General features: G+C 43.4%; 2 protein-coding genes and 1 long non-coding RNA gene across 6 annotated transcripts in view; 1 reads left to right on the top strand and 2 right to left on the bottom strand.

Moving 5' to 3' along the window:
• The window catches only part of CCNYL1 (cyclin Y like 1), a 34,032-nt gene extending 19,699 nt beyond the window's left edge, over positions 1–14,333 (bottom strand). The window contains exon 1 of the mRNA XM_079981831.1: positions 13,983–14,333. Coding sequence (XP_079837957.1) covers positions 13,983–14,232 — 250 coding nt within the window. The 5' untranslated portion in view covers positions 14,233–14,333. The remainder of the gene's footprint in view (positions 1–13,982) is intronic.
• A 3,597-nt stretch (positions 14,334–17,930) lies between these two features.
• METTL21A (methyltransferase 21A, HSPA lysine) lies at positions 17,931–26,468 on the top strand. Of its 4 annotated transcripts, none has more exons than XM_079982906.1 (4): positions 17,931–18,150; positions 21,882–22,036; positions 23,285–23,396; positions 24,481–26,468. In XM_079982906.1, exons 1-4 carry the CDS (start codon positions 18,078–18,080, stop codon positions 24,876–24,878), a joined length of 738 nt encoding a protein of 245 aa, XP_079839032.1. In that variant the 5' UTR covers positions 17,931–18,077; the 3' UTR covers positions 24,879–26,468. The 4 variants fall into 4 exon arrangements, with proteins under 4 accessions (XP_079839032.1, XP_079839033.1, XP_079839034.1 ...); XM_079982907.1 differs by having other exon boundaries at positions 18,013–18,164; XM_079982908.1 differs by having other exon boundaries at positions 18,133–18,236.
• On the bottom strand, positions 24,990–27,112 carry LOC307220651. Its single transcript, XR_013841019.1, has 2 exons — positions 25,668–27,112; positions 24,990–25,637 (listed from the first exon to the last, which is right to left on the bottom strand). It is a non-coding gene; the product is annotated as an uncharacterized lncRNA (long non-coding RNA).
• Between the last annotated feature and the right edge of the window lie 306 nt (positions 27,113–27,418).

The raw sequence follows: 27,418 nt of genomic DNA, 5'->3' as shown, positions 1-27,418 counted from the left end.
CATCTTGTTTAAGTTGGGCCTCAGTGAATGGTAGAGAAAGGGAGGCATTGAAATATGCAACTGCACCACCTGAAGTGGTTTCAGGAAAAGCTCCATCTCTTTATTCTTCTGTCTCTGAACTGACCACAAATGGTAGGTCCTTGAACATCAGTTTCCTGAATGTCTCATAACAAGCAAAGTCCTATTACAATAGGGAACTAAAGGTAAAGGTACCCCTGCCCGTACGGGCCAGTCTTGACAGACTCTGGGGTTGTGCGCCCATCTCACTTAAGAGGCCAGGGGCCAGCGCTGTCCGGAGACACTTCCGGGTCACGTGGCCAGCGTGACATCGCTGCTCTGGCCAGAGCCAGAGCCAGAGCCGCACACGGAAACGCCGTTTACCTTCCCGCTGGTAAGCGGTCCCTATTTATCTACTTGCACCCGGAGGTGCTTTCGAACTGCTAGGTTGGCAGGCGCTGGGACCGAGCAGCGGGAGCGCACCCCGCCGCAGGGATTCGAACCGCCGACCTTTCGATCGGCAAGTCCTAGGCGCTGAGGCTTTAACCCACAGCGCCACCTGCGTCCCTATAGGGAACTAAAGTATTGCTTTCTCCATCCTGACTAACAATCTCATGCAGCACAAAAGCAAGCTATTACATCATATAATCATCTGCTTTGGATTGACTTAGATTTCCTCCCTGGCCATTCAGCAGGACACTGACGGATGACTCCATTGTCCATACAAAGTAAGGGCAAAAGCACTTATAAGTACCAGTAATACTTTCAGTTTGCTCATCTACATAGTCCTTCAGGGAACAGATGAAATGGCACTGCTGCCCTACACCTGAATTAAAAAGAGGTCAGGTGTAGAAACAGTCATTAAAATATTGCAAGCTCTACATCAAACCTCCCATCAGAATGGGGGTGAGGGTTAGGAAATTAATTTAAGTCACCAAAAGAGAGGAAACAATTATTGGTTTAAGTCAAGCTTTCCATTCACTCATTTGGTTAGTATACAATTACATCAGAGTAATTTTGATTTCCCCTTCATGGATCACTGCCTTGCCGTGGCGAAGGGGCTTGAAGAACTCAGAGAAGCTATGAACTATGCCGAGCAGGGCACCCAAGATGAACAGGTCATAGTGGAGAGTTTTGACCAAACGTGATCCACCTGGAGGAGGAACCGGCAAGCCACTCCAGTATCCCTGCCAAGAAAACTCCATGGACAAAGACAACAGGCATATAAAAGTTATGATGCTGGAAGATGAGCCCCTCAGGTCGGAAGGCGTCCAACATGCTACTGGGGAAGAGCGGAGGGCAAGTACAAGTAGATCCAGAGCTGATGAAGCGGCTGGGCCAAAGCCGAAAGGACGCTCAGTTGCGGATATGCCTGGAAGCGAAAGGAAAGTCCAATGCTGTAAAGAAAAATATTGCATAGGAACCTGGAATGTAAGAACCATGAACCTGGGTAAGTTGGATGTGGTCAAAAATGAGATGGCAAGAATAAATATTGACATCCTGGGCATCAGTGAGCTAAAATGGACGGGAATGGGCGAATTCAGTTCGGATGACCATCATATCTACTACTGTGGGCAAGAAACCCGCAAAAGAAATGGACTGGCCCTCATAGTCAAGAAAAGAGTTGCGAAAGCAGTACTGGGATGCAATCTCAAAAATGATAGAATGATCTCAATACGAATCCAAGGCAGACCTTTTAACATAACAGTAATCCAAGTTTATGCACCAACTACTGGTGCGGAAGAAACTGAAATTGACCAATTCTATGAAGACTTACAACACCTTATAGAAGTGACACCAAAGAAGGATGTTCTTCTCATTATAGGAGATTGGAATGCTAAAGTAGGGAACCAAGAGATAAAAGGAACAACTGGCAAGTTTGGCCTTGGAGAGCAAAATGAAGCAGGGCAAAGGCTAATAGTGTTCTGTCAAGAGAACAAGCTGGTCATCACAAACACTCTTTTCCAACAACACAAGAGACGACTCTACACGTGGACATCACCAGATGAGCAGCATCAAAATCAGATTGATTATATTATCTGCAGCCAAAGATGGAGAAGCTCTATACACTCAGCAAAAACAAGACCTGGAGCTGACTGTGGCTCAGATCATCAGCTTCTTATAGCAAAATTCAAGCTTAAACTGAAGAAAGTAGGAAAAACCACTGGGCCGGTAAGATACAATCTAAATCAAATCCCTTATGAATACACAGTGGAAGTGAGGAACAGGTTTAAGGATTTAGATTTGTTGGACAGAGTGCCTGAAGAACTATGGATGGAGGCTCGCAACATTATACAGGAGGCAGCAACGAAAACCATCCCAATGAAAAGGAAATGCAAGAAAGCAAAGTGGCTGTCCAACGAGGCCTTACAAATAGCGGGGGAGAGGAGGCAAGCAAAATGCGAGGGAGATAGAGAAAGATACAGGAAATTGAATGCAGATTTCCAAAAAATAGCAAGGAGAGATAAGAAGGCCTTCTTAAATGAGCAATGCAAAGAAATAGAGGAAAACAACAGAATGGGAAGAACCAGAGATCTGTTCAAGAAAATTGGAGATATGAAAGGAACATTTCGTTCAAAGATTACCATAATAAAGGACAAAAGTGGTAAGGACCTAACAGAAGCAGAAGACATCAAGAAGAGGTGGCAAGAATACACAGAGGAATTATACCAGAAAGATATGGATGTCTCGTACACCCCAGGTAGTGGGGTTGCTGACCTTGAGCCAGACATCCTGGAGAGTGAAGTCAAATGGGCCTTAGAAAGCACTGCAAATAACAAGGCCAGTGGAAGTGATGGTATTCCAGCTGAACTATTTAAAATTTTAAAAGATGATGCTGTTAAGGTGCTACACTCAATATGCCAGCAAGTTTGGAAAACTCAGCAGTGGCCAGAGGATTGGAGAAGATCAGTCTACATCCCAATCCCAAAGAAGGGCAGTGCCAAAGAATGCTCCAAGTACCGCACAATTTCACTCATTTCACATGCTAGCAAGGTTATGCTTAAAATTCTACAAGGAAGGCTCAAGCAGTATGTGGACCGAGAACTCCCAGAAGTGCAAGCTGGATTTAGAAGAGGCAGAGGAACCAGAGACCAAATTGCAAACATGCGCTGGATTATGGAGAAAGCTAGAGAGTTCCAGAAAGACATCTACTTCTGCTTCATTGACTATGCAAAAGCCTTTGACTGTGTCGACCACAGCAAACTATGGCAAGCTCTTAAAGAAATGGGAGTGCCTGATCACCTCATCTGTCTCCTGAGAAATCTCTATGTGGGACAAGAAGCTACAGTTAGAACTGGATATGGAACAACTGATTGGTTCAAAATTGGGAAAGGAGTACGACAAGGCTGTATATTGTCTCCCTGCTTATTTAACTTATATGCAGAATTCATCATGCGAAAGGCTGGGCTGGATGAATCCGAAGCCGGAATTAAGATTGCCGGAAGAAATATCAACAACCTCAGATATGCAGATGACACAACATTGATGGCAGAAAGTGAGGAGGAATTAAAGAACCTTTTATTGAGGGTGAAAGAGGAGAGCACAAAATATGGTCTGAAGCTCAACATCAAAAAAACGAAGATCATGACCACTGGGCCCATCACCTCCTGGCAAACAGAAGGAGAAGAAATGGAGGCAGTGAGAGATTTTACTTTCTTGGGCTCCATGATCACTGCAGATGGTGACAGCAGCCACGAAATTAAGAGACGCCTGCTTCTTGGGAGGAAAGCAATGACAAACCTAGACAGCATCTTAAAAAGTAGAGACATCACCTTGCCAACAAAGGTCCGTATAGTAAAAGCTATGGTTTTCCCAGTAGTGATGTATGGAAGTGAGAGCTGGACCATAAAGAAGGCAGATCGCCGAAGAATTGATGCTTTTGAATTATGGTGCTGGAGGAGACTCTTGAGAGTCCCATGGACTGCAAGAAGAACAAACCGATCCATTCTTAAGGAAATCAGCCCTGAGTGCTCATTGGAAGGACAGATCGTGAAGCTGAGGCTCCAATACTTTGGCCACCTCATGAAAAGAGAAGACTCCCTGGAAAAGACCCTGATGTTGGGAAAGATGGAGGGCACAAGGAGAAGGGGACGACAGAGGACAAGATGGTTGGATAGTGTCTTCGAAGCTACAAACATGAGTCTGACCAAACTGCGGGAGGCAGTGGAAGACAGAAGTGCCTGGCGTGCTCTGGTCCATGGGGTCACGAAGAGTCGGACACGACTAAACGACTAAACAACAACAACAAATTTTGATTTACAATGAAGTAGAAACTAAATCCCAAACCTCTACTGATACAGCCTACATACCTCATGCACTTTACGATTTACAGGAACTTGATTTTTTAAAAGTACTGTACAGAGAAACCCAGATTTGCACATGAAAATACACAGAATTATTATTATGGGACTTAAAGGAAGATCAGTTTGTAGCACGTGTAAGCTCAGAAGGTGGACTGCACATATGTAGATGTTAGTTTCCATTTCACTCCATGCAGACATGCAAGGACACTAACAACGTAATGATATTGACTCAGAAGTCCTACTGAATTTAATGGGGTTTCTTCCAGGTAAGTGGGTCCTCACTAACCATGAGCTGCAGCTAAAGTTTGTTGCACAGCCACCTATCTGGCTGTCATGACTGAATCAGGTATTGCCTGTACTTCATAGCTTAGAATACCACGTGAACCAGCTCAGATTATAAAGGTTCTACATAACAAATACTAATACTAGTATTTAATACTAGTATTTAAAATACTAATATTTTAAAGTTGGTCGGTTTTTAACAACTTTCCTGAATTACTTTTCTTAGTTCCAATGCAGCATCTGCTGTCGTAAGCTGCTGCCAAATCTTATGACATTTTATAATAAAAAGCTTCTAAAAGGCTTCCCGTAGGGTGCCAAACCCATTTATTTCACTGAATTTTGGTTTTAAGATGGATTTGTAATTTTTAATAATGTTGTTTCACTTCTGAAGATAGCTTGATTTGAAATAAAATCTGTACTGTAATAAAGCATGTTAAATTCTACAGTTCTTAAAGTCCAATTATGATGCACACTCACAAACACTTACAGAATCACTGTGAAAATAAATATTGCCTGGAAAAACTCTGACACCTTATAATTACGATACAATGGAACACATTTATTGTTGAAGAAATGATTGACATTTGTAACTATCAACTAAAAAGAAAGACATCCACTGTCTATCTAATGTGCAAGAACACTGGTCCAGTTTCTTCTGGAAAATTCTGAAGACCTAGACCACAATCTAATGTATTTAATTCTGTACTGGATTGTGGCTCTTGTCTTCAGGTGAGTGATGCTGCCATGTGAACACAGCCAGACAAAAATCCAGTAGCTTCACAATCACTTCCCTTGTTTTTAAAAGAGATACAATTGTGGAGTGTACAAAGAATGCATGCTTCATGACCAAAGGTTTCGGATTATGCTTCTAGGTAGTATAAAGGCTTTATTTAATTGAAGTGTTTTAACTGCCATAGCAACCAAGTAGTGGGTATGGCTGTTCAGGAAGTATGTTTTAGACAATGGGGAAATTGATTTAAATTAATCTTTACTTAAGTAAGTTAAAACCACAGATTTAAATCAAGCCACTGGATGTGTTCAAGCCCATTTTATAATCCTGTCCTAAGCACCCTAACTTTCTGGAAACTGGGGTAGAAGTTACGCAACAAAAGCCATTTACTTTCGATCTCACTGAAGAAGCATCCAAAATGTTTGGTTCATAGAGTCATAAGTATTCATGATTTGCCATAAAACAACACATGGCCTATTATGACATTTATAATGCTTGACCCAAACATGCATGCCTTTCCCCACTGTTTTGCAAGCAAAATTTCAGACAAGCCAATGTTTTTTATCCATCCTCTGGAGTAATAGCTCCCAAATTCTAACGACATTATAGAACTTCAGCCACATATTTCCTAGCCCTAAGGAAGAAAGCAAAACCGAATGAAAAAAAGTCCACTGAATCAAAATCCCAGCTGCGCTTTCCAAAAACATTTAGATCAGGAGTAGGCAACCTAAGGACCAGATGCGGCCCAATCGCCTTCTCAATCCGGCCCGTGGATGGTCCAGGAATCAGCGTGTTTTTACATGAATAGAATGTGTCCTTTTATTTAAAATGCATCTCTGGGTTATTTGTGGGGTCTGCCTGGTGTTTTTACATGAGTAGAACGTGTGCTTTTATTTAAAATGGATCACTGGGTTATTTGCAGGGCATAGGAATTCATTCTTTTTTTTTTCTTTTCAAAATATAGTCCGGCCCACCACATGGTCTGAGGGACAGTGGACTGGCCCACAGCTGAAAAAGGTTGCTGACCGCTGATTTAGATGGCTAAAACTGTCTGAACTATTTTTCAGAATTGGTTGTAGACTTTAAAAGCCATCTTAAATGACTCGGATATAACTCAAAAGACCAGTTGCTTTTCCTATTCTATAATATCTAACTTTTACGGAATATGCATAACTAGCTGCCCTTTGCTTTGGACCAGCTTGAGCCCCCTGACTTACAGGAAGACAGCAAAGTGAAATGGCAACCCAACCGAGATTAAATGCTTATACAGGCATACTGTATATCAGAGATATTGGGGGTTCGGTAGCAGACCACCATAATAAAGCAAGTATCACAATAAAGTGAGTCATACCATATTTTTTTTGTTTCCCAGTACATATAAAAGTTATGTTTACACTATACTGTAGTAGTCTATTAAGCCAGGCCACCTTGGCTGCATGGGTGGGAGGGCAAAACCCCGGCTCCAGCCCAAGCCGGCTCCACTCTCATAACCAGAAGAGGGGCAGTGGTGGTAGGGGGCTTCCTTCCCCTGGGAATGTCCTTATAAGGTAACAATATCCGCAACACGCAATGAAGTGAGCTATGCCTGTATATTGTAAGTTTAGTTGCCCAACATTCTCATGAACAAGGAAAGTGTATTGTATTCTCTGCCATTTCCGTTTTGTCTGTCTTTCCTTAGGTCTCTTACAGTTGGATTTTATGCATATTTCATCAGCAAGTCTCACTGGCTTCAGTAGGATTTACTTTAATGTGTGTAGGGTTGTAGGAAGATCAGCTTCTTTAAATAATAGCCTCTGCCCAAATATTAATTAAAAACAAGCAACAAGACAAGACAAATAATCACAGTAAAAGAAGTGATAAACCACCGGCAGCAAGCCGTAAAACTAGCATTAAAACACAATAAAAGATCTAATGAATTTTGTATAAAAATATAAAGGAAAATATAAAGCCTGGCATCATAAAGATGACTTGAGCCCTTGCGCAGGCAAGTCTCTCTGAGGAGGGCCAGAGGCGTACCTAGGGTCCCACCTGCTGTCACCAGGGGGCAGGGGAATCACTTTACAATAGCCACATTAGAAATAACATTTTGCACAGCCCAATTGCTACATGTTATGCATCCCGAGTACTTGAAGTGTTCGGACTGAGGAGGATGGAAAAAATTGCACACCTTTGTGCCGCAGTGTATTGCCACACAGTGTCGCCAAACACACATACGTCATACGTTCCCTAGTCTTGAGAGGTGATTTTGTGCCCCTCCAGGCCTGCACCCCCGGCAGGGGCTGGTGGTACTTCTTTGAGGGCATTCCATAACCAGGGCACCAGTACCAAAAATATTCTCTCTCCAGTAGCCATCTGACACACCCCATGAAGCAGCGGAACTCAGAGAAGGATAGCAGCCAGTGTAGGTGGGGAAACACCACAGTAATATGATCAGATTGCTGGGTCCCCGATACCCTGCTGCCTTGTTTAGGATCGGGTTGTTTCCAGATGTTTCATGTTGTTTCCAGAGGCAGCCTTGTGTATAATACAGTGTTCAAAACTCCCATTGTTCTAGGCACAATTTGCAACAGGGAAGTCCATTAGCGCAAACAGATTCTGAGCTCTGGGCACAGTACTGCGCCTAAGATTTCAGATTAAAACTGCAGATTGGAAGGAAAGGAAAGGAGGACCTGACATTCAGAAGACATCTTAAGGCAGCCCTGTTTAGGGAAGTTTTTAATCTGTGATATTTTAGTGTATTTTTGGTTTCTATGGAAGCCGCCCAGAGTGGCTGGGGAAACCCAGCCAGATGGGCGGGGTACAAATAATAAATTATTATTATTATTATTTATTCTCCTGCCTCCCCACTTCCAGTTATTCTCTGAAGACTGGAGAAGAGACCCTATTCAGAATATTAGGGGGGTGGGCCGAGGAAGGACTAGACCATGTGAAAAATAAACGTAGTATTTTAGCTGCAGTTCATTCATTTTCAGCTTTGTATTCTTGGTGTTAAAAAACCATGCCTAGACATTCCGTTGTTGCACCCATAACCTAGGTTTAAAGTACCATTTAGCTCCTAGCTTTCATATCTCAGTTTCTAACACTAGTATATCACATTACTCCAAGCAGTAGGTTATAAGAAAGAACATAGGTAACTGTAGCAAGGTTATCTCTGTCCAGAGAGGGCTACAGTTGATATATCAACCAAAGCTGATAAAGGGCACTTCATGTCATTGAGACTACTTGCATCGACAGTGATAACACCAGACCTATGATCTACTGTGAATCCAATCCTTACAGTGGATGCAACACCATCCAGAACAAGTTAAAGTCATCCACCAGGCAGGTGAACCACCACGTAACAGAACCATCATCTTATCTGGATTTGGGCATTACTGTACCTAGGCACTGATGAAAGATGAAAAGGAGAGATAGAGCTGGGTGTCATCTGTGTCTACTGCCGATACCAGTGTTAAATTTGTGGATGACTTCTCTAAGCAATTTCATGTAGATATTAAACAGTATGGGAGATAATTTAAGAACCCTGTGGGACCCCATAACATACTTGCCAAGGAGCAGAGCAATAACCCCCTCAATGCCACCGGGCTCTCAACCATCCAAGCAGGAGTGGAGTCACCGCAATGCAATTCTTCCAACTCAAAATAGTCTAACCAGAAGGATGCCAATGTTGAAAGCTGCCTAGAGGTCCAAAGGAATCAACACAGTTATATTCCTCTTGCTCCTTACTACTATCACATATTTCATCCCACAGGACAACCCTTCCAAAACTGGGCCTAAAGCCCACATGTAATTTTATATTTTCGAGCTGGAACTGATAGTATTGCAGATCCTTTCCTCTGAGAGGTGCCTTGTGAGAAAGGCCTGGTGTTTGTTCACGTCTGCTCTGTTGCAAGAGCAAGCTGTAGCCTGTTTCACTCCTAGACTTGTCACAGCTACACTAGAAGGAAAAGCTGCTCAGCACTAAGCATTAACCCTTCTGAATACTTTGAAGGTAACTGTGAAGTGTTAGGTTTGCTTCCTCTTTTTTCACCCGTACTGTTTTGCAGAGTTGTATGCTTGCAAATTTTAACAAGGAACGCTTTCCCTTTTCTAACAATATTGTAGTTTAATTTTATCTACTCCCATTGTTTTTATTGCTCCTTTTTATTGCTCCTGCTTTTCTCTGCTGCTATTATTACTGCATTTAGAAGTTTCTGAGCCTGTAATTTTTTACTATCCAGGTATTTATGGAATTTTATGATGCTAACCGTATATCACGATTCTCCTGATTATTGGTTTTTAATGTTATTATTTAGTGTGAAACTAAATTGACCTAAGTGGTGTTCATTGCCTCAAGCACCTTGGAAAACAGAGGTAAAACTAAAATATTATCAATAAAAATTTACTGAAGCCCCCACTGCACTTTTTCTGAAACAGAACAAAGAAATTATTGTTTGTGCCATTATGACAGTCAAAAAACTCATACAGCAAGGCAACCACACAGATGGCTAGCCATCATTTGAAGAATTTGGCCACATTTATCATTCTTCACTTACTATATTTCCAACCAGTCAATCAAGAAGATTAACCAATAAGATTGTTCACAAATCAGAAAGCTGCTATAACTGAGTAAGACTGCTAAATATTTTCCCATGGCAAAGTACTCTTTGATAGGTACAACTAATTTTAGTATTATTCCTTTGGTTCAGGAAGCAAACATAACTTAAGTTTTTTCCCCCAGGAAACCTGCATGGAACAAGAGCTGGGTGGGAGTGGGTTGCCGATGTCTGACTTTACTGCTGTAACTTAACTTCCTGTTGGTCTGGATATAGTTTGCCATTGTCCAGCTATATTATGTCATTTTTAAGCTAGCCTCCAGAATTCCATTGTTCCACCACCCTTTTCCTTCCTTCCAATAAACACATAGAAAATTCAGCGGTTAAGACACTCAAGCTTGTCTTGCCACTTGCACTCTGAACGTAACTTTTGTATCACAATTCATAACTATATATTAGTTATTAGAAGCAGAATGTCTCAGTTTTAAAAAGGTATCAAGTGCCCCCATCAAGAACTAAGTTCTGGGATTGGTATGCATTATACAAATTTAAGATCGAATGTATTTGCTTACATTGCATATTTTGCTTCCAAACATCATTATAGGAAGATGCCATCACAACTGCAGTTCCAGTCCTGAATACAAAGGCAGTTTCTTGTTAAAGTAAATATGTCATGTTCAAAGGAACTGCGAGGGAAGTAGGGGAGAAGGGTCAGATTTCTCCAAGAGTTGCCCAGATCCTCTAGTTGAGATCTGAATCCCTTCTTTCATACTGGAGTACAAACTACTTCAATCTAGTCCAAAGATGTTTTGCCAGATTAGTAAGATATACACAAATCTTAAAGTCTACCCCCCCCCCCAATATTATACGCCAAGAAGTGGAAGTGTATACAGTATATAACTCCACAAAATGGCCAGATCACTCTGGAAAAGTGTTGTGCTTGTTCCCATCATTAATGCAGAGCTGTTGGTCATCTGGGGCCAAGTTATACTATATGGTTGTATACTGTATAAAAATTATCCAATTGCTTTCAATGCATCACTTATTAGAAGACCATGAGAGAAGTGTGAACACTAACTCTGAGGCTGGATCGCAGCTCTCTCTATAAGACAGATGACCATAAACTGGACGTTTGAAAGACAAGCAGCAACACTATGAAGCCTGTGTGCAATGAGAGCTGCTGCCATTTAGCTTTTCTAAACAGCCCCAGTATTGGAAAAGGTACTGTTTCAACCTATCAGACGTAGCAAAAAATCTGCATGAAGACGATGAAAAACATAGCTGATACTAAGAAAGACATTAATAAAAGTTTTCAAAACACAGCTATCTACTACCAGTTCTGGAATTATAGGGGAGAAGGCCAGGGACCCTACATAATAAACCCAAAATGGTTTTAGTGAAGTAAACAAACATCATATATGTTAAAAATAAATAAGTGGGGGGTGGCACTCCTGTAATTCGGAACTGCTACCAGAAGGAAACACAACAGGAACAAGGACTTCAAGACCAACCCACCACGTCATCTCTTCTTCTGCAGGCACTTTTATTATCAATCTTTTCCATTGTTCCACTTCAGCAACTACTGCCTATCTTTCTAAGGGAAACAGAAGGGTTATCCACACCCATATCCCCCCAAGTAGCAATGACTACTTTCCCATTAAATTCAGCAGTAAAGTATTCCACTTCTGAGCTGTTCTGCATTCCCACTTCTCACTTGGAATTAAGCTACTCCTTCTCAGTTTTGCATTTAGACTCCAAGTAGGCACAAACAGTGCTCCTATCTGTACACCTTGAACCTGGATTCATCCCTTGGTGACACTTCAAGTGGAACAGAATATTGGGAACTTGATGGTGCAAAAGCAAAATGAAGACCTAGAACTGCTGTCTCAATCCAGCCAAGAGCACATGAGATGACTGGATTACAAGCCTGATGAGAAGTTAGCCATTCTGGTTAATGGACGAATTGGAAAGTAATAAACATAAATAATTTCTCATTAATCTTCCCCACCTCTAAGGTTCAAAGTACAGGCGGAAACATTCACATCCTCCTTCAGTGATACACTACAAGCTAAAGGAGTGTTCATCACATTACTCCTCTTCTGACATGCTGTTTAATCTTGTTTCCAGGCAGAGATTTCTCTGAATGCAAAACAGACCCATAAATCACACACAGGCAGCATCAGTTTCTGTGCTGATCACTGCCAGTCCAGGAGGCAGGCCAGGGACCAGCAAGGGCAGCATAGTCCAAAACTGGAGTAATGAACCATATTTTGGGTTTGAGCTTTGAGGGTAGGGGAAGGAAATCCATTGGGAGTACAGAATGTTAAAAGGGGAGGGGGAGGCTGAAAAGTGCATAGGATGATAATTGGGTGGCAATGGGAACTTTGGTCAACTGACAGGAAAGGAGAGGGATTAGCCAATTAGGAATAGGTTTGGGAGATTACTAGTTCCAATTACATTCATCCCAGATTTCAGTTTACTGTGAATTTGCTTTCATTGTTACTCAAATAAACATTGTGCTGTTAACCCTTTGTGACCAGTGTCAGAAACTCAGTTGTATATACTAGGTACCAAATGGCTCCTTAATCCAAGCTTGCAGTTGCCAAAACGAAATGTCTTGTTGCCATTTTGGAGCAAGATGGGTCTAAAGCCTTATTTTTGAAAGGATGGACAGGCTGTGATTGATTATCAGTTAAACATCTCGCTAGTTCAGATGACAACCTTGAGCTAGGTTAAGAACTTTGAGAACTTAAAGAAGAAAAGTCACTTGATCCAGGAACAGCCCACACATATATTGGTCTATTCCTACCTCTTTTTCTTAATGGTGACACAGACCATTCATAATGTAGGAATATTCTTCACAACTGTGAGCAGGGCAGTGGGGTGGGGTAACTGAAGACAAGCTACAACAATTAACTACAACATTGTTCACTGCTCCCACTCAGGCCCCACAGAAAAAGCATTTTGGTTCCTGAAATTCATTCTGATTTTGCAGACAAAATATAGAAGTTAGTATTCTACAGGATGTGATGTGTGAAAACAATCCAGATCCAATGATCCCCTGGCATGTCAGGCACCATCCTGGCATCTTGACTTGGTCGCAAGTGACCAATAAAGGTAAAGGTAAAGGTACCCCTGCCCATACGGGCCAGTCTTGACAGACTCTGGGGTTGTGCGCCCATCTCACTTAAGAGGCCAGGGGCCAGCGCTGTCCGGAGACACTTCCGGGTCACGTGGCCAGCGTGACATCGCTGCTCTGGCGAGCCAGAGCCGCACACAGAAACGCCGTTTACCTTCCCGCTGGTAAGCGGTCCCTATTTATCTACTTGCACCCGGAGGTCCTTTCGAACTGCTAGGTTGGCAGGCGCTGGGACCGAGCAGCAGGAGCGCACCCCGCCGCAGGGATTCGAACCGCCGACCTTTCGATCGGCAAGTCCTAGGCGCTGAGGCTTTAACCCACAGCGCCACCTGCGTCCCTCAAGTGACCAATAGTCAGGTGCAAAACGTGCTTCGCTAATTTCAAACACTGGGTGCAAGAACTATGCTATCACAGGCACGTGAAACACTCTGTGCCCTCTTCCTTGCAGGATGAGGTTAATCTGGCTGCTAACCAGAAGGCTGGTGATTAGATTGACCCTGAGGTCCCTTCCAACTTAAATTTTGGGGGCCATCCTTAGGGCTGATGGGAGTTGTAGTCCCAACACATCTGGGGACCAGAGTTTGAGAAAGGCTGTAGGGATCTCACCCAGCAGGGATTTGGAAATACAGTGGTACCTCGGGTTCAGTACTTAATGCGTTCCGGAGGTCCGTTCTTAACCTGAAACTGTTCTTAACCTGAAGCACCACTTTAGCTAATGGGGCCTCCCACTGCTGCCGCTGTACAATTTCTGTTCTCATCCTGAAGCAAAGTTCTTAACCTGAAGCACTATTTCTGGGTTAGCGGTGTCTGTAACCTGAAGCGTATGTAACCCGAGGTACCACTGTAACAGCCTTGCTGATCAAAGCTGGACCTACTTCCGAGTAAGGGTCATTCCGACGGAACGAAAGAGGCTTCACTTCCACGCCCCCCCCCCCAACTTCCTCAGCCCCCCCCCCGGGGTCCTCGGGCCCCCCCCGTCCCTCTCCCTCACTCACCATCCGGGAACTCGCGGTCGCTGATGTGCTGCAGGTGGGGGCCGCCCCCGCCGGGATCCGAGTCCCCCGACTCGGCCTCAGCGACCTCCCGGTAGTTGCCCGCCCGCCGCTCGAGCCCCACGGCCGCCGCCGCCGCCGCCCCGCTCCCGCCGCCCCCTCCGGCGGACGCCGCCCTCAGCGCGGAGCCGCGGACCCGGCCGAGCTTGGGGCTGGCGCCGGGAGAGACGCAGCAGGTGACGGTGTTCCCCATGGCCGAGCGGGAGAGCAGCCGCCGCCGCCTGGGCTGGGCCCGAGCCCGGCTATAGAAGGCCTCGGCGACGGCAGCAGCAGCAGCAGCGTCGCCTCATTGTCACGCCGCCGCCGCCGCCGCCTCGCCGCCCTCGCTCGCCAACCAGCCGCTCCCGCCGCCCCCTCAGCAGCTGCAGCCGGAAGACCCGGGAAGAAGAAGCCGCTTTCCCAACGGTCCCCGCGGCGGAGGAGGAGGAGGAGGGAGCGGCGCCGGCGCCTTTGCGCACGCGCCAGCCAACCGCCGGCCGCGCTCCACGCCCCCACGTGACAAACCCCACCGCCGCCTCGCCCCGCCCCGCCCGCGCGCCTGCGACGTAGCATCTGAAGGCTAAGCGGGGGGGGGGGGGAGGAACCGGACCACGTGATGGGGGCGGGGTCGAGAAGCGGATATGCGCGGGCGCACAGAAATATATGCCCAGGCATAGGCACATATATGAACACACATCTATTTTTTTTTTTTTTTAATAAATATCTTTATTGAGCAATTTTTAAAAGCCACATACAAAAATATAACAAAGATAATAACAACCATATAGGAAAAAAGCAAACACAGATGAAAAAAGAAAGAAAAAAAGAAAAGAAAAAAGAAAAAATAAAGAGTAAAAAATACAAAAGACTTACAAACTTACAAACCTACAAACAATAGACCTCCGTCCAACTCGGTTTAGGGTTACATTATCTTATACTCTTTCTGCAGTTATTAATACCATCATACTAAAACGTGGTAGGTATTAAGTACCGTCTGCTGTTAAATTATTAATTCCAAAATTAACCTCCATATAACTTATAAATTTATTCCAATCATTTTTTAATTTTATATTATTGTGATGCCTAATTCTTTGTGTCAATCTCGCTAATTCTATGTACTGATGCAGTCTCACTTGCCAGTCTCTGATCGTAGGCATATCGGGGGATTTCCAGTTTTGCGCTATTAAAATTCTAGCCGCCGCCGTGGCATACTGAAAAAAGGTTTGGTCCACATTCTTTATCTCCTCACCAATCATACCTAAGAGAACACACATCTAGATGCACATACACACACACACACAAATATATAGGCACGCACACATATTTATGCACATACATATATAGGCACCCGCATACACACACACCAAAAATATATATATATAAATATTGCTTCTTGGGAGGAAAGCAATGACAAACCTAGACAGCATCTTTGAGAACGCTGTCCAACCATCTCATCCTCTGTCGTCCCCTTCTCCTTGTGCCCTCCATCTTTCCCAACATCAGGGTCTTCTCCAGGGAGTCTTCTCTTCTCATGAGGTGGCCAAAGTACTGGAGCCTCAGCTTCACAATCTGTCCTTCCAGTGAGCACTCAGGGCTGATTTCCTTCAGAATGGAGAGGTTTGATCTTCTTGCAGTCCATGGGACTCTCAAGAGTCTCCTCCAGCACCAGAATTCAAAAACATCAATTCTTCGGTGATCAGCCTTCTTTATGGTCCAGCTCTCACTTCCATTCATCACTACTGGGAAAACCATGGCTTTAACTATACGGACCTTTGTTGGCAAGGTGATGTCTCTGCTCTTTAAGATGCTATCTAAGGCATCAATGATTCATACTGTAGAGTTAGAAAGGTCCCCAAGGGTCATCTAATCCAACCCCCTGCAATGAAAGAATCTCAGCTGCAGTATCAATGACAGATGGTTATCCAACTTCTGCTTCGAAACCTCCAAGGAAGGAAGATCGTCCACCACCTCTCCACTATCGAACGGTTCTTACCATCCTAAAAGTTCTTATTGATGTCTAGTCAGAATTTCCCTGACTTGAGGCCATGGGTTCGAGTCCTGCCCTCCGGAGCGGGAGGAAAAAACCCAAGCTTGCACCATCCTCCATGAGTCAGCCCTTGGGATATTTGAAGATTTGAAGTTGTGTGGAGGGAGGAACTGCAGCTTTGAGGAGAAAGGTGGATAATGTTTAGTGCAGAGAGAGTACCACAAAATGATGTCTTGAGGCATCTAATCATAAGCCTGCATTTTTATTAAAGCTTATATGTTTAATCAGGGCTTGTATTTTAAAATGAGCTTAAAGATTTTCAAATGTTCATGCCAGGCAGAAGACCAGCTGCCTAAGAACCTTGGCAAAATGTTTTTCTCCTAGACAAGGGGGCCCCCTGATTTATAGCAGAAAACAATTCTCAAAGTCGTAAAAAGGGAATTACAGGCTGAGAGCCAAGGTTACACTGACCCTACAAATTAAGGGTGGATAAATAGTAAAATGAGCCATATCTTCTTCCTAAGGTTAAAAAGGCCAAGAGCAGTGAAAAAGCAACTGGTCTGGCTGGCAGAAAGAGAACATTTTTGGGAAGTCTTTTCTAAAGCTGTTTCTTTCTTAAACTAAGATCCTTTTAAGATTTCTTTTCCTTTTAAAAGGTTATTTATGTATTAAATATATTAGTTTAAATATAATTATGCAAAGGATTTAAGAAATGCTAGATTCTTATTTCATATAGTTGTAAGAGTTGTAACTATCCTGAAATTAAGTCAGCCACCAGCCCAACCTCCTGCCAGACAGGAGACGCCATCGAGCACTCCTGATATATGGTTGTCAGGCCTTTTGTTTAGAAACCTTCAAATGAAGGAGATCTCTCAATGTTGATGTGAACTCAAAATCCTTGACATATGTTTAAGATAAAAATTCAAGATTAACCATCTGTTTTGGAAGGCAATAGGGCAAGGAGGGCAAGAGGTGAGCTGGTAATTAAGATTCCTTGTTGAGACACATGTAAGATATATTACTACTTATTTGTCATTTATAGATAGAAGAATATATAGCTTTTTGTTTCCCAAAAAAGGGCAGAAGGAAATGGGTGTATCTTTTGTGATTGGTTCTAGCAAACAGCCAATAGGAATTTCAACCAGGCTGATTGGACAGAGGCAGCCACAGGAGGAGCAAGGGGGCTGGATTAAGGAAATATAAGTGCTGGCCAGAATGGCAGGAGGCCAGGCCAGAGCTTGGTAACCATATACCACTGTGCCTCATATTTATTTGTCTGACAAATAAATTACTATTTTAATTTCTCTATTGCTGCGTTGAATATTTCATTCTAGCTAAGCGTTAACCACAAGCAGGGTGCTACAGTCTCTCTCTCCTCCCCCCCAGCACTGAGAAGGGAGACCAGCAGTACCTCCAATTCGGCAAGGGGCATTTGTAGAGGAAACACTGGGGGGCAGGCGGGAGGCACGGGTGTGGATCTGACCTCCAAGAACATTCAAGCAATGCTGTAATTAGAGGCAGGCATCCCTGTGCCTTGTGTGACACGCCCTAGGCACCCTTTCCCCACGTTGGACCCGCAGGAAGGCGCCTGGCCTCCTATGCTACTAGTGCGCAGAGAGACTGCGGAGCTCAAAAAGTTACGCGATCTTTGCAAAGAGGGTGCTTTGGGGAACCTCCCATGCTTCTACTTCGCAGCCAGTGCAGTTCTTCTTTAATTGCATAATTGCAAAACTGATTATTAAAAAGAAAAGAAAAAATCAGGGCGCGATTGCTCCTGCTGCAAAGAGGCAACCAGTAAGTACAGTAAACGAGAATAATTGGCGCCTTTGCTTTTTAAAAAAGGAGAGAAGAGATTGTAACCGGCAGTTAAAGCTCTGTGTGTAGCTCTTCCGGTTTTAGTCCATGCAGAATCAGAATGCTGGAAACGAATTGTAGAGCAGGAAGGGACAGAATGATGGCTCAATTGAAATAAAGGAAGAAAAGAAATCGTAACCGGAAGTTAAAGCTGAGTGCACACCTCTACACGTTTTTCCTTCTATGCTTGTAGTCCGGCCGTGCTGCCTGCTGTGCGCATGCCCGGTGCTCCCGCGCCGCCCAAAGTTGGTTCCCGGGACAAGTGGAAGGTCTCCGTGGACCCCGCGTCACGTGAGCAAAGGAGGGTCAGTGGGGGGAGGAGTGTTGGGTTCCCTAGCAACAAGGAGGGAGGGAGGCCAGGTACCCCTCTCCTGAAGGTTCACCAATATTAATATTAATAATAATAATAATAATAATTAATAAATAAACCAAGGGGAGGGCGGGGAGGGCGAGCATAGAAAATGAAGGTCTGCGGGAAAACGAGCTAGACGTTTTTGTTCTTCAATTCCAAATAATATAATTTTTATTCAGAATAACAGACATGCTGTTAGCAAAGCACAGACACACTTCGTCTAATGGCAAAGTTAAATCACCAAGCCAAAAAAAGATGCATGAGCTACAGAGAATCTATTATCTTTATTTTTTTATTAAACCTGCCCGTTTCCTTGGCAGGGCAGCTTACAGATAAAAATAAGAACAGATAAAAACGGTGTGTGTGTGTGAGAGAGAGAGCGAGAGAGAGCAGGAACAACCAAGAAACAATGAAACATGGATAGAATTAAAAATCTCTCTCTCTCTCTTTCTTATATGTAAGATCTCTTAAAACCGTACAAATAATTGCAATGCAAACAGCACTGCATCGGCCCTTTCATTAAATGGCTAAGGTTTCTCAGGAATACAGTTAATAAGAGAAATACACAAAAAGCCTTTTTCATTGGATCGCACACAACACACAGCTCAGTTGGTTAGAATGTGGTGCCGATAATGCCAAGGGACAGATGCATATTCCTGCATCGCGGGGGGTTGGACTAGATGATCCTAAGGGTCCCTTCGAACACTACAATTCTATCTATCTATCGGAAGGAACCTTTTTATTCGACCGTCAGTCAGAGAAAAAAAATACAAATACATTTGTCAATACACAGTTAAAACATCCAAGAAGATTTTAGAGCCTAGCCAACACTAAAAGGGCTAAACAGATAGCACCATGTCAATACAGTCAATTATGGTCTTGCGACGCTTAAAGGCTAAAAAAAGAAATTTGGCTACCAAGAAAGGTATAGCTCTAGTGACATTATTCAGCAAGTGTAAAACCTGGTTTTCTCCGGGTAGGAAGCTAAGTTGACATAGGAGTGGGTCTATAAAGTTTTGTCTAAGCTCTGCATAAGAAGGGCAAGTCAAGAGAATGTGTTCGGTGGACTCAACCACACCGATAGCACAATGACAGGTTCTCTGGGCGTATGGTACTCCCCTGTACCTTCCCCACAATATCGCAGAGTCAAGGACATTTAATCTAGCCGCTGTAAGAAGTCTGTGGTATTCCACATAGTGGATTTCTGCAAGGTAGGGGGCTGGTATGGTCCGATAAATCTGGTCCCCTAGGAACATCCCAGGTTTTACCTGGGCTATGTCCTCTTGTCTGGCAATATCACTCAGTCTCCGGGAGATCACATCTCTAGCTTGATTGTACGTCATAGACTCAAAGTAAAGGTGAGACAATCCACAGGATTGAACCTCGTTAATGACCTCCCTATCCCACGATGATTGAAAATCATCCCTCAATATCAAGGGGGCAATACCCACTGGTTTAAAACAAAGCTTGAGCCATAGCCAGAGCTTTGTCTTCAAGGCCACTCTATCTATCTATCTATCTATCTATCTATCTATCTATCTATCCAACCTCCAGTGGGAAAGGAAAACATGAGGCATGTGCCCATCTCCATCCCGTCAATGTGTGAAAGAACCAGGTAAGGTGGCGCACTGCCTGCCTCCAGGGCCCCCGCATCTGTGAAAACTGAATTTTTGACAAGCCACCTCACAGGGTCGTTGTGTGCAAATATAGACGACTCCCCACTTATAGGGAGGATCTACGTTCCGGGCCCCCATGTGCATAAGTGAAATCGCGCAATAATAATCGGGGGACTGCTGTCCTGCCGTATAGGATTTGGTTTGCGGGGTGCCAAAGGATACTAGCCTGTCTCTCGTGCTTTCAAACATGCAAATGCAATTATTTATTAAAAGTTATATACCGCTCTTCAGCGCAGGAGCTCACAAGATACATGAAACTGCTGTCTGAGATCATGAGTGTGCAGAGGAGATACTGCTCTCCCTTTCTTTCTCACCTTCTGATCCCTTTGAGGTGATGGAAACTCTAAACCAGTGCCCAGTGTCAGTTCAGGAATGGTTGGTGGCAAATAATTGCCTGAAGCTGATGTCCTTTCGGTCAGGAATTCTGCCAACCAGGAATTACTGTATTTTTCGCCCTATAGGACACACTTTTCCCCCTCCAAAAATGAAGGGGAAATGTGTGTGCGTCCTATGGGGCGAATGCAGGCTTTCACTGAAGCCTGGAAAGCGAGAGAGGTCGGTACGCACCGACCCCTCTCGCTCTCCAGGCTTCAGGAAGCTATCCACAAGCCTTGGGAGCCCGGCAGGAGTTCCCGCCGGGCTCCCAAGGCTTGTGGACAGCAGCCTGAAGCCCGAAACCCGGGGAGCGCAGCAGAGCACACCCCGGGCTTCGGACAGCTGTCCGCAAGCTTGCGAACTCCCGCCGGGCTCCCAAGGCTTGCGGATAGCAGCCTGTTCTGGGGGCTGGGGCCGGGGGAAGCTCGGGCTTCCCCCGCCCCAGCCCTGCGCCTGGGAGGAAATAACAAAAATTTTCTTTATTCCCCCCCCCCAAAAAAAAAAAACTAGGTGCGCCCTATGGGCCGGTGCGCCCTATAGGGCGAAAAATATGGTAGGTATACAACCCTGTTCTGGATGGAGTTGTACTCCTTCTGCAAGATCAGATATGCAGCTTAGGGTAGAGATCCTGGATATCCAGTATCAGTGCTGGACAAGAGTCATTTTTACAGGTTAGTTTGCTAGCCGTAACCTTTCTTAGGGAATTTGGACCTGAGCGTAATCACTCATGCAATCTTCCAGGTTGTATGAGCTCTTTCCATGAGGCTCTGCTCATTCAATTGCAATTGGTCCAAAATTCAACTGGCTGGAACGTCAGAACGTATACCTCTGATCTTACTTCATCTCTACCAGTTTCCTTTTTAAAAAAGGCTGAATTTCAAAATGTTGCTGTTAAGCTGTTTAGAGCCTTAGTTGACCCAGCTTTCTCCCATATGAAACTGATCAAGCCATGAGCTCAGCCTCAGAGCCCTTTCTATGTGCCATCATTAGTAGAAATTCAAAGCGTGGTTTCATGGCCCCTTTTTAGTGGTGGCACGGTGCTTTGACATGCCTTCTCTGGTGAAATCCATCAGGCTCCCTCTCTTCATGTGTTGTTCAGACAGGCTTTAAAAATTCACTTGTTAAAGCAGACTTCTAATACTTAACGTTTTGGGACAGGAATACTGTATCCATGTATGCCCAGTATTGTCAATAATAATCCCTTGACAGAAATTCATAAGATCAAAGTCATGAAATACATTTTATTTTTCTTTGATTTAATTTGGTTCTGTTTTTACATGCACAGGAAGATGAACATAAAATGAAAATAGTCCTGACTGCTAACTAAGCATCAAGCAAGTGTAAGGAGGTTGCCTATAGAGAAGAATTCTTGGCATCTTCCGGCAGCACTGGTAGTCTGCTTTCCACAACTGAAGTAAAACTCAGAGATAAATTCCTAGTGTGAATATCTTACGTTTCAGTTACCAACATTTGGCATGGAGTGAGTGTAAAATCAGAATAAGTGAATTGTGGAGTCGGGCAAAACTTGAGTCAACCTTTGCTAATGGAATTTGAAGAAGTACGAAGAGCCTTTTGTACAAACTTTTCCCCTAATGCTATACTTCCATTTGGTTTGACAGAGGAAAAGATGGCCTTGGTTCCTTACGATGACACGGCTGCTTGGGGGATGCAGAAGTTGCACAAGTCTTCCTCTACATACTGTTTTGCCAACCACACCATCGAGATCCAGCAGAACTGGAAGCAGCTGGGTGTTGCAGCTGTTGTGTGGGATGCGGTCCGTATAATTTTGCACTTATTCATTTTCTGACACTGTTGCTGTTTAAAGATGATCCTTTGCTGTTTAAAGGTGGGCATTAATAGTCACTTGTCCAGCCCCCCACCCCACTCCAATTCCTAAATCAGTAGTTCTTCAGTGCTTTTGTACCCTGATCCTGTGCGTGCTTACTAATAATGGATATAGTAGGATTTACCTCCAAATTATTGTATAGTAGTCCTGCCATAGTAACGATGGTCTAATCTAGTTGTCCTAATAATCTTATCTGTAGTTGTAGTGTTTCTTAAACTATTATTTGGGTAGCAGAGCAACTGATAAAACCTGATATGGATGTTCTCTTCACACTGAACTGTTGATCTTCAAAGCCACACATTTCAAAAGAGACCATGGAGGATGAAAGTCATACTGCAAATGTTTAAAGAAACACTTTACACATTTATCATGCACTGTATACTGTGTTCTTGATGTTTTGGCATAGTTTCAGATGACAGTATACTTCACTGTAGTCATAGACACTTACCTGAGAGTAAGTCATGTTGAACTCAACAGAACCTGTTTCTAAATAGACATGTATAGGATCACACTGCTGTCTGTTTGGGTGCTGATGGTACAGCCTTTCTACAGAATGAACCATTGGTGATGCCACATTAAAATAATAAAAATAAAACCCTGATATTTCTTGTTTTTCTGTGCTGGAAAAATGCTCTTGTAATCTGTCCTCATTTTATTCTACACAACAGAAAGATTAGTTCTTTCATCATCTCTTGACAAGGCGTGATCTGTTCAGAGATGTGAAATCTCACTGGATGTGTACCTTCTTTCAAAAAAGTCAGTTTTAACTTCCTACCTGAAGAAGATAAATTTATGAGTAGCCAAACAAATAAATCATTAGTACAGCCCTCAAGGAGACTGAATTCTTCTCTTTAGTGTATATTTGTCAAAAAGTACAGTTTTAAATAGCTCACAATCTGCTGAGCAGAGTAACGTCACTAGAAATTAATAATTTGCAGTTAAATCCTCATTTTAGGCAGGGACACCCAGACTTCCAGTTTTAACCTCCCCAGTCCCCCTGAGTATTTAGGTCCGAAGAATAATAATATTCTGGTCTGCCTGCACTTCACAGCGGTTTGTTGCCCTCAACTTTTTTGCAAGTTTGTCATGTGATCCACATGAACAACGCTGTGTTTTGGCATTAACCTAAATAAGCATTCTTGTTAATTAGATTTTTTTTCCCTTTCGGGTGCCCAGGCTGTGGTTTTGTGTACTTTCTTGGAGATGGGAGGCATTGATCTACAAGGACGCTTGGTGATTGAGTTAGGAGCCGGAACAGGCTTGCTGGGAATTGTAGCTGCATTGCTTGGTAAGTTTCTCTTTGCAGAAACTGGGGCTGACAGTGATTCTGAGTTGCATTGTTTTCCTTGGGTGCTGTTCACTTGCAGAGCACAAATCCCTTTCTATTGTGTGTTTTTTTTGGGGGGGTGTTGGGGGATCCTATACCAAAAATGTTTATTTTGCAGCCATCACAAGATATAGCCTTTTCAGACTGCAATCCTATATACACATATCTGGGAGCAAGTCCAGTCCAACTCATCTTCAGTTGATATACCATTTATGACTCTAAACCAAGATAACCTTTCAACTCTTGAATTGCAACCACTTGAATTACGGCTGCATGGCCTTTGTGGGGCTGCCTTGAAAATGATCTAGAAACTTCAGCTGACCCAAAATGGGGCTGCAAGGTTATTAACAGGGGCTTGCGGATAATGGATTAGCATAGCAATGCAGTGATAGAAAGATGGTAGCATAATATTCTTTTAATGAGCATTAGAACACTCTCTTGGTCTGGATAGCTTGGCTGAATGACATGACTGGGCTGTAAGGTAAAAAGGTAAAGGTACCCCTGCCCGTACGGGCCAGTCTTGACAGACTCTGGGGTTGTGCGCCCATCTCACTCAAGAGGCCAGGGGCCAGCGCTGTCCGGAGACACTTCCGGGTCACGTGGCCAGCGTGACAAAGCTGCATCTGGCGAGCCAGAGCCGCACACGGAAACGCCGTTTACCTTCCCGCTGGTAAGCGGTCCCTATTTATCTACTTGCACCCGGAGGTGCTTTCGAACTGCTAGGTTGGCAGGCGCTGGGACCGAGCAGCGGGAGCGCACCCCGCCGCAGGGATTCGAACCGCCGACCTTTTGATCGGCAAGTCCTAGGCGCTGAGGCTTTAACCCACAGCGCCACCTGCGTCCCTCATGACTGGGCTGTACTGAACATTAATAATAGTATTTCCAAACATGAGTTTACATAGGAATCAACCCGAGAAATGGTTTTGTTGTTTGGGGAAATAAACCTGTGTTTTGAAAGTTGTGCCAGATACCAGCAATTTGTCTTCACACATTTGATTTCTCCTTCTTCTTCTCCTTCTCCTCCTCCTCCTTTTTGGCACGTTAGGTGCTCAAGTGACAATCACAGACAGGAAGGCAGCCTTGGCGCTACTGGAGTCAAACGTCCAAGCTAATTTACCTGCTGACGTCCGGCCAAGGACAGCAGTAAAGGAACTGACTTGGGGCCGAGACTTGGGGAGCTTCTCATCAGGAGGATATGACTTTATCTTGGGAGCAGACATTGTTTACCTGGAAGAAACGTTTGCCGATCTTCTTGAAACACTGGACCATCTCTGCTCTGAACAGACGGTGATCCTACTATCATGCCGCCTCCGTTACGAGCGAGACCACAACTTCCTGAAGATGTTGAAGGAGCGGTTTTCAGTATACGAGGTGCACTATGACCCTAGTAATGATGTGCATATATTCAGAGCGCAGAGGAAAGCCCAGAAAGCAGATCTGTGATTAGTTTGTGAACTCTAGTATGCTTATTCCTGCCACTTGCAATCGTACCTGGACCAAACAACTTAATTTAGCCAACAACTTTCATCCAGCCATTCCTCCTGTTTTTTCCCATCCCGATCATGGTAACTCAGGTAATCCAACCAAATTATAAATGGACCAATGAATTATTAGTATGCAAGGGCCAAGCCTGCTGGCTTCAAGTAAATGGAAAAATCCAATTAGATTAATAATAGTGACAGTTTACCTCTGTTTCCCGCTGGTGTTAAGCTATGCTGCTCAGAACTACATCTCAGGGCACTTCTCCCAATGGAACAGCAAATCTGAATTATGCAGTGCATGGGGGTGGGGGGAATGTGATATTCACAAGGAAGTATTTGGCTATATTATGTAAAAACAAACCAGTTTTACTGTTTGTGTACTTAGAGATAATGAATCAGTTAGCAATTTTCTATCAGGCTAACTGGAACAATGATCAGTCATGCAATAGAGAAATAATATACCAAAACATTAGGGGAGTTATTGATTTGCATTCCTAATAGAATGTTTAAATTCTTCTAGATATTTCACATGAGACTAAATAGTCTAACATCATTCATTCATTATTATTTAGAGTTGCCTAGTTCCTTAGAAATTCATTCTGTTCACAAATATGCTTCATTAGTTGTTTTTCAGTAATCAAGTTTGTAATTTATAATTCATCAGTGCGCATTCAAGCTGTCCAGTAATTTTATTTATCAAGTCTATAAAGATGATACAAATCTGTGATTATTCTCTTAAGTGGATCCCTACTGTTTTATCGAAAAGTAAAATTGTAATACATTAGTTAAGTAAATCACTAATCTACATTTAATAAAGTTTCCCCTCTGCTAATTCAAATCTGCCAATGTAGAATCAGAACCACCCCCAATCCAGCATCAGTTATCAGTATGCAAGTCCAAATACAGTAAAAACCGTGATATCATACATAAGCCAGAAGTCAACTAATAACTGGTCTTTTTCAAAGGTAATTTCAAGGTCATCAAGTACGTATACAGTAAGATCTTCTTTGAATAGTTTTTTTAATGTCCAGAAAGTCTATGGGTGTGTATATCCAAATAAAGTTCTGTTCCCAGTAAACTTATCTGTTTAGATTCACACAATATATATAACATGCAAGTTTGTCTTATATTAAAGTTTGTCTCAAAATTTGGAATTAGTTAAGGTGTAATTTAAAGTCGCGATGCTTTCTGTTGCAATTAAAAAATAGATCCTTCCCTCAAAAGCTTTCAGTGAGATTAGATTTACTCCTGAAATTATCAAAAGAAAAAGATGAATCCATTTCTTACCCAAACATCATGTGATGAAGAGACCGGAAAGTGAGTGTGCCGTCCACTGTCTGTCATCGCAATTGGAAAGTGATCTGATCAATCAAGTGCACTATCTGCTTAGTGACTTGTAAAATTCTGGTGCAAAGTTCCAGTATTCTTATTTTCATGTGGAAGAAGTTCTTACAAATAAGTTGTTACTGATAGAGATAGTAATACTTGATAGTTGTAAATCATTCCACAGAAGTAGAAAGTCAATAAAAATGTTTGATGTTTTGCAAAGAAATGTCCCATGTTTGATTAGTTTTTCAACAGAAGGATACAACCAGGCAGGTGTACTCAAGAGGTAATCTCAGGTGACTTCTGAATCTGATCTCCTCCACTTAAACATGCCTCCAGAGTGAGGTGCCAAATTCCATCCCGATCAGCAGAGTGCAACTTCTAACCAGAAATCCAGAATTTCCATATGAACGTGTTGCCCAATTGCGTTGTGGTCCCTTGGAGTGGATCCCAAGTACTGTGATCAAACTGAAAAGAGCTGCATGTGCAGTGGGAGCAGAAGAGCAATTCTCTAGTTGTGAGGTTCTGCAGCAGTCCTCATGCTTCCATGTGCAGCAGTAGAAGAGAACATTTGGATCAAAACCATCCAAGAGGCACAAGAGTGTCCCCAGCTGAACACAAAACAACTCCCGTCCTGCATGTAACAGATTACTTTTGGACTCCCAAAACTTCCTAAAGAGCACAAAGCACAATCTTGAAATCGACTGTGCAAATGTAACAAGGGTGAACAAATCTTTAAAGATCTACACAATTTCATTTTTAAGCTGCACCATTCTTTGGTTCCTATGGTTCAGGCACTAGGTAAAGGGACCCCGGACCATTAAGTCCAGTCACGGACGACTCTGGGGTTGCAGCGCTCATCTCGCTTTATTGACCTTCTGATCGGAAAGCCCTAGGCTCTGGTTTAGACCACAGCGCCGCCCGCGTCCTATTCGGTTCAGGCACTACTTAACAGCAATAAAAACAGCTGTTTAAAGTAACTGAAGTTTTTTTTTTTGAAAGAGCTCTTTCTGGGATTTAGAACTGAATCAGTTTACAAATTCGGTCTTCAGCTTTTCCAGCCTAAGTAAATCCATTCCATCGCAACCTGTAACCTGTGGAGCACTTTTGTGCTGTAGGATTTGACAATCCATCCTAGGGCACATTCTCAGTTTGAGCTGGATCTAAGGTTGAGCA

This window comes from Podarcis cretensis (genome assembly GCF_951804945.1).
Source record: "Podarcis cretensis genome assembly, chromosome: 1".
Taxonomy (NCBI): Eukaryota; Metazoa; Chordata; class Lepidosauria; order Squamata; family Lacertidae; genus Podarcis; species Podarcis cretensis.
This window is presented reverse-complemented; position numbering and strand designations above follow the sequence as displayed.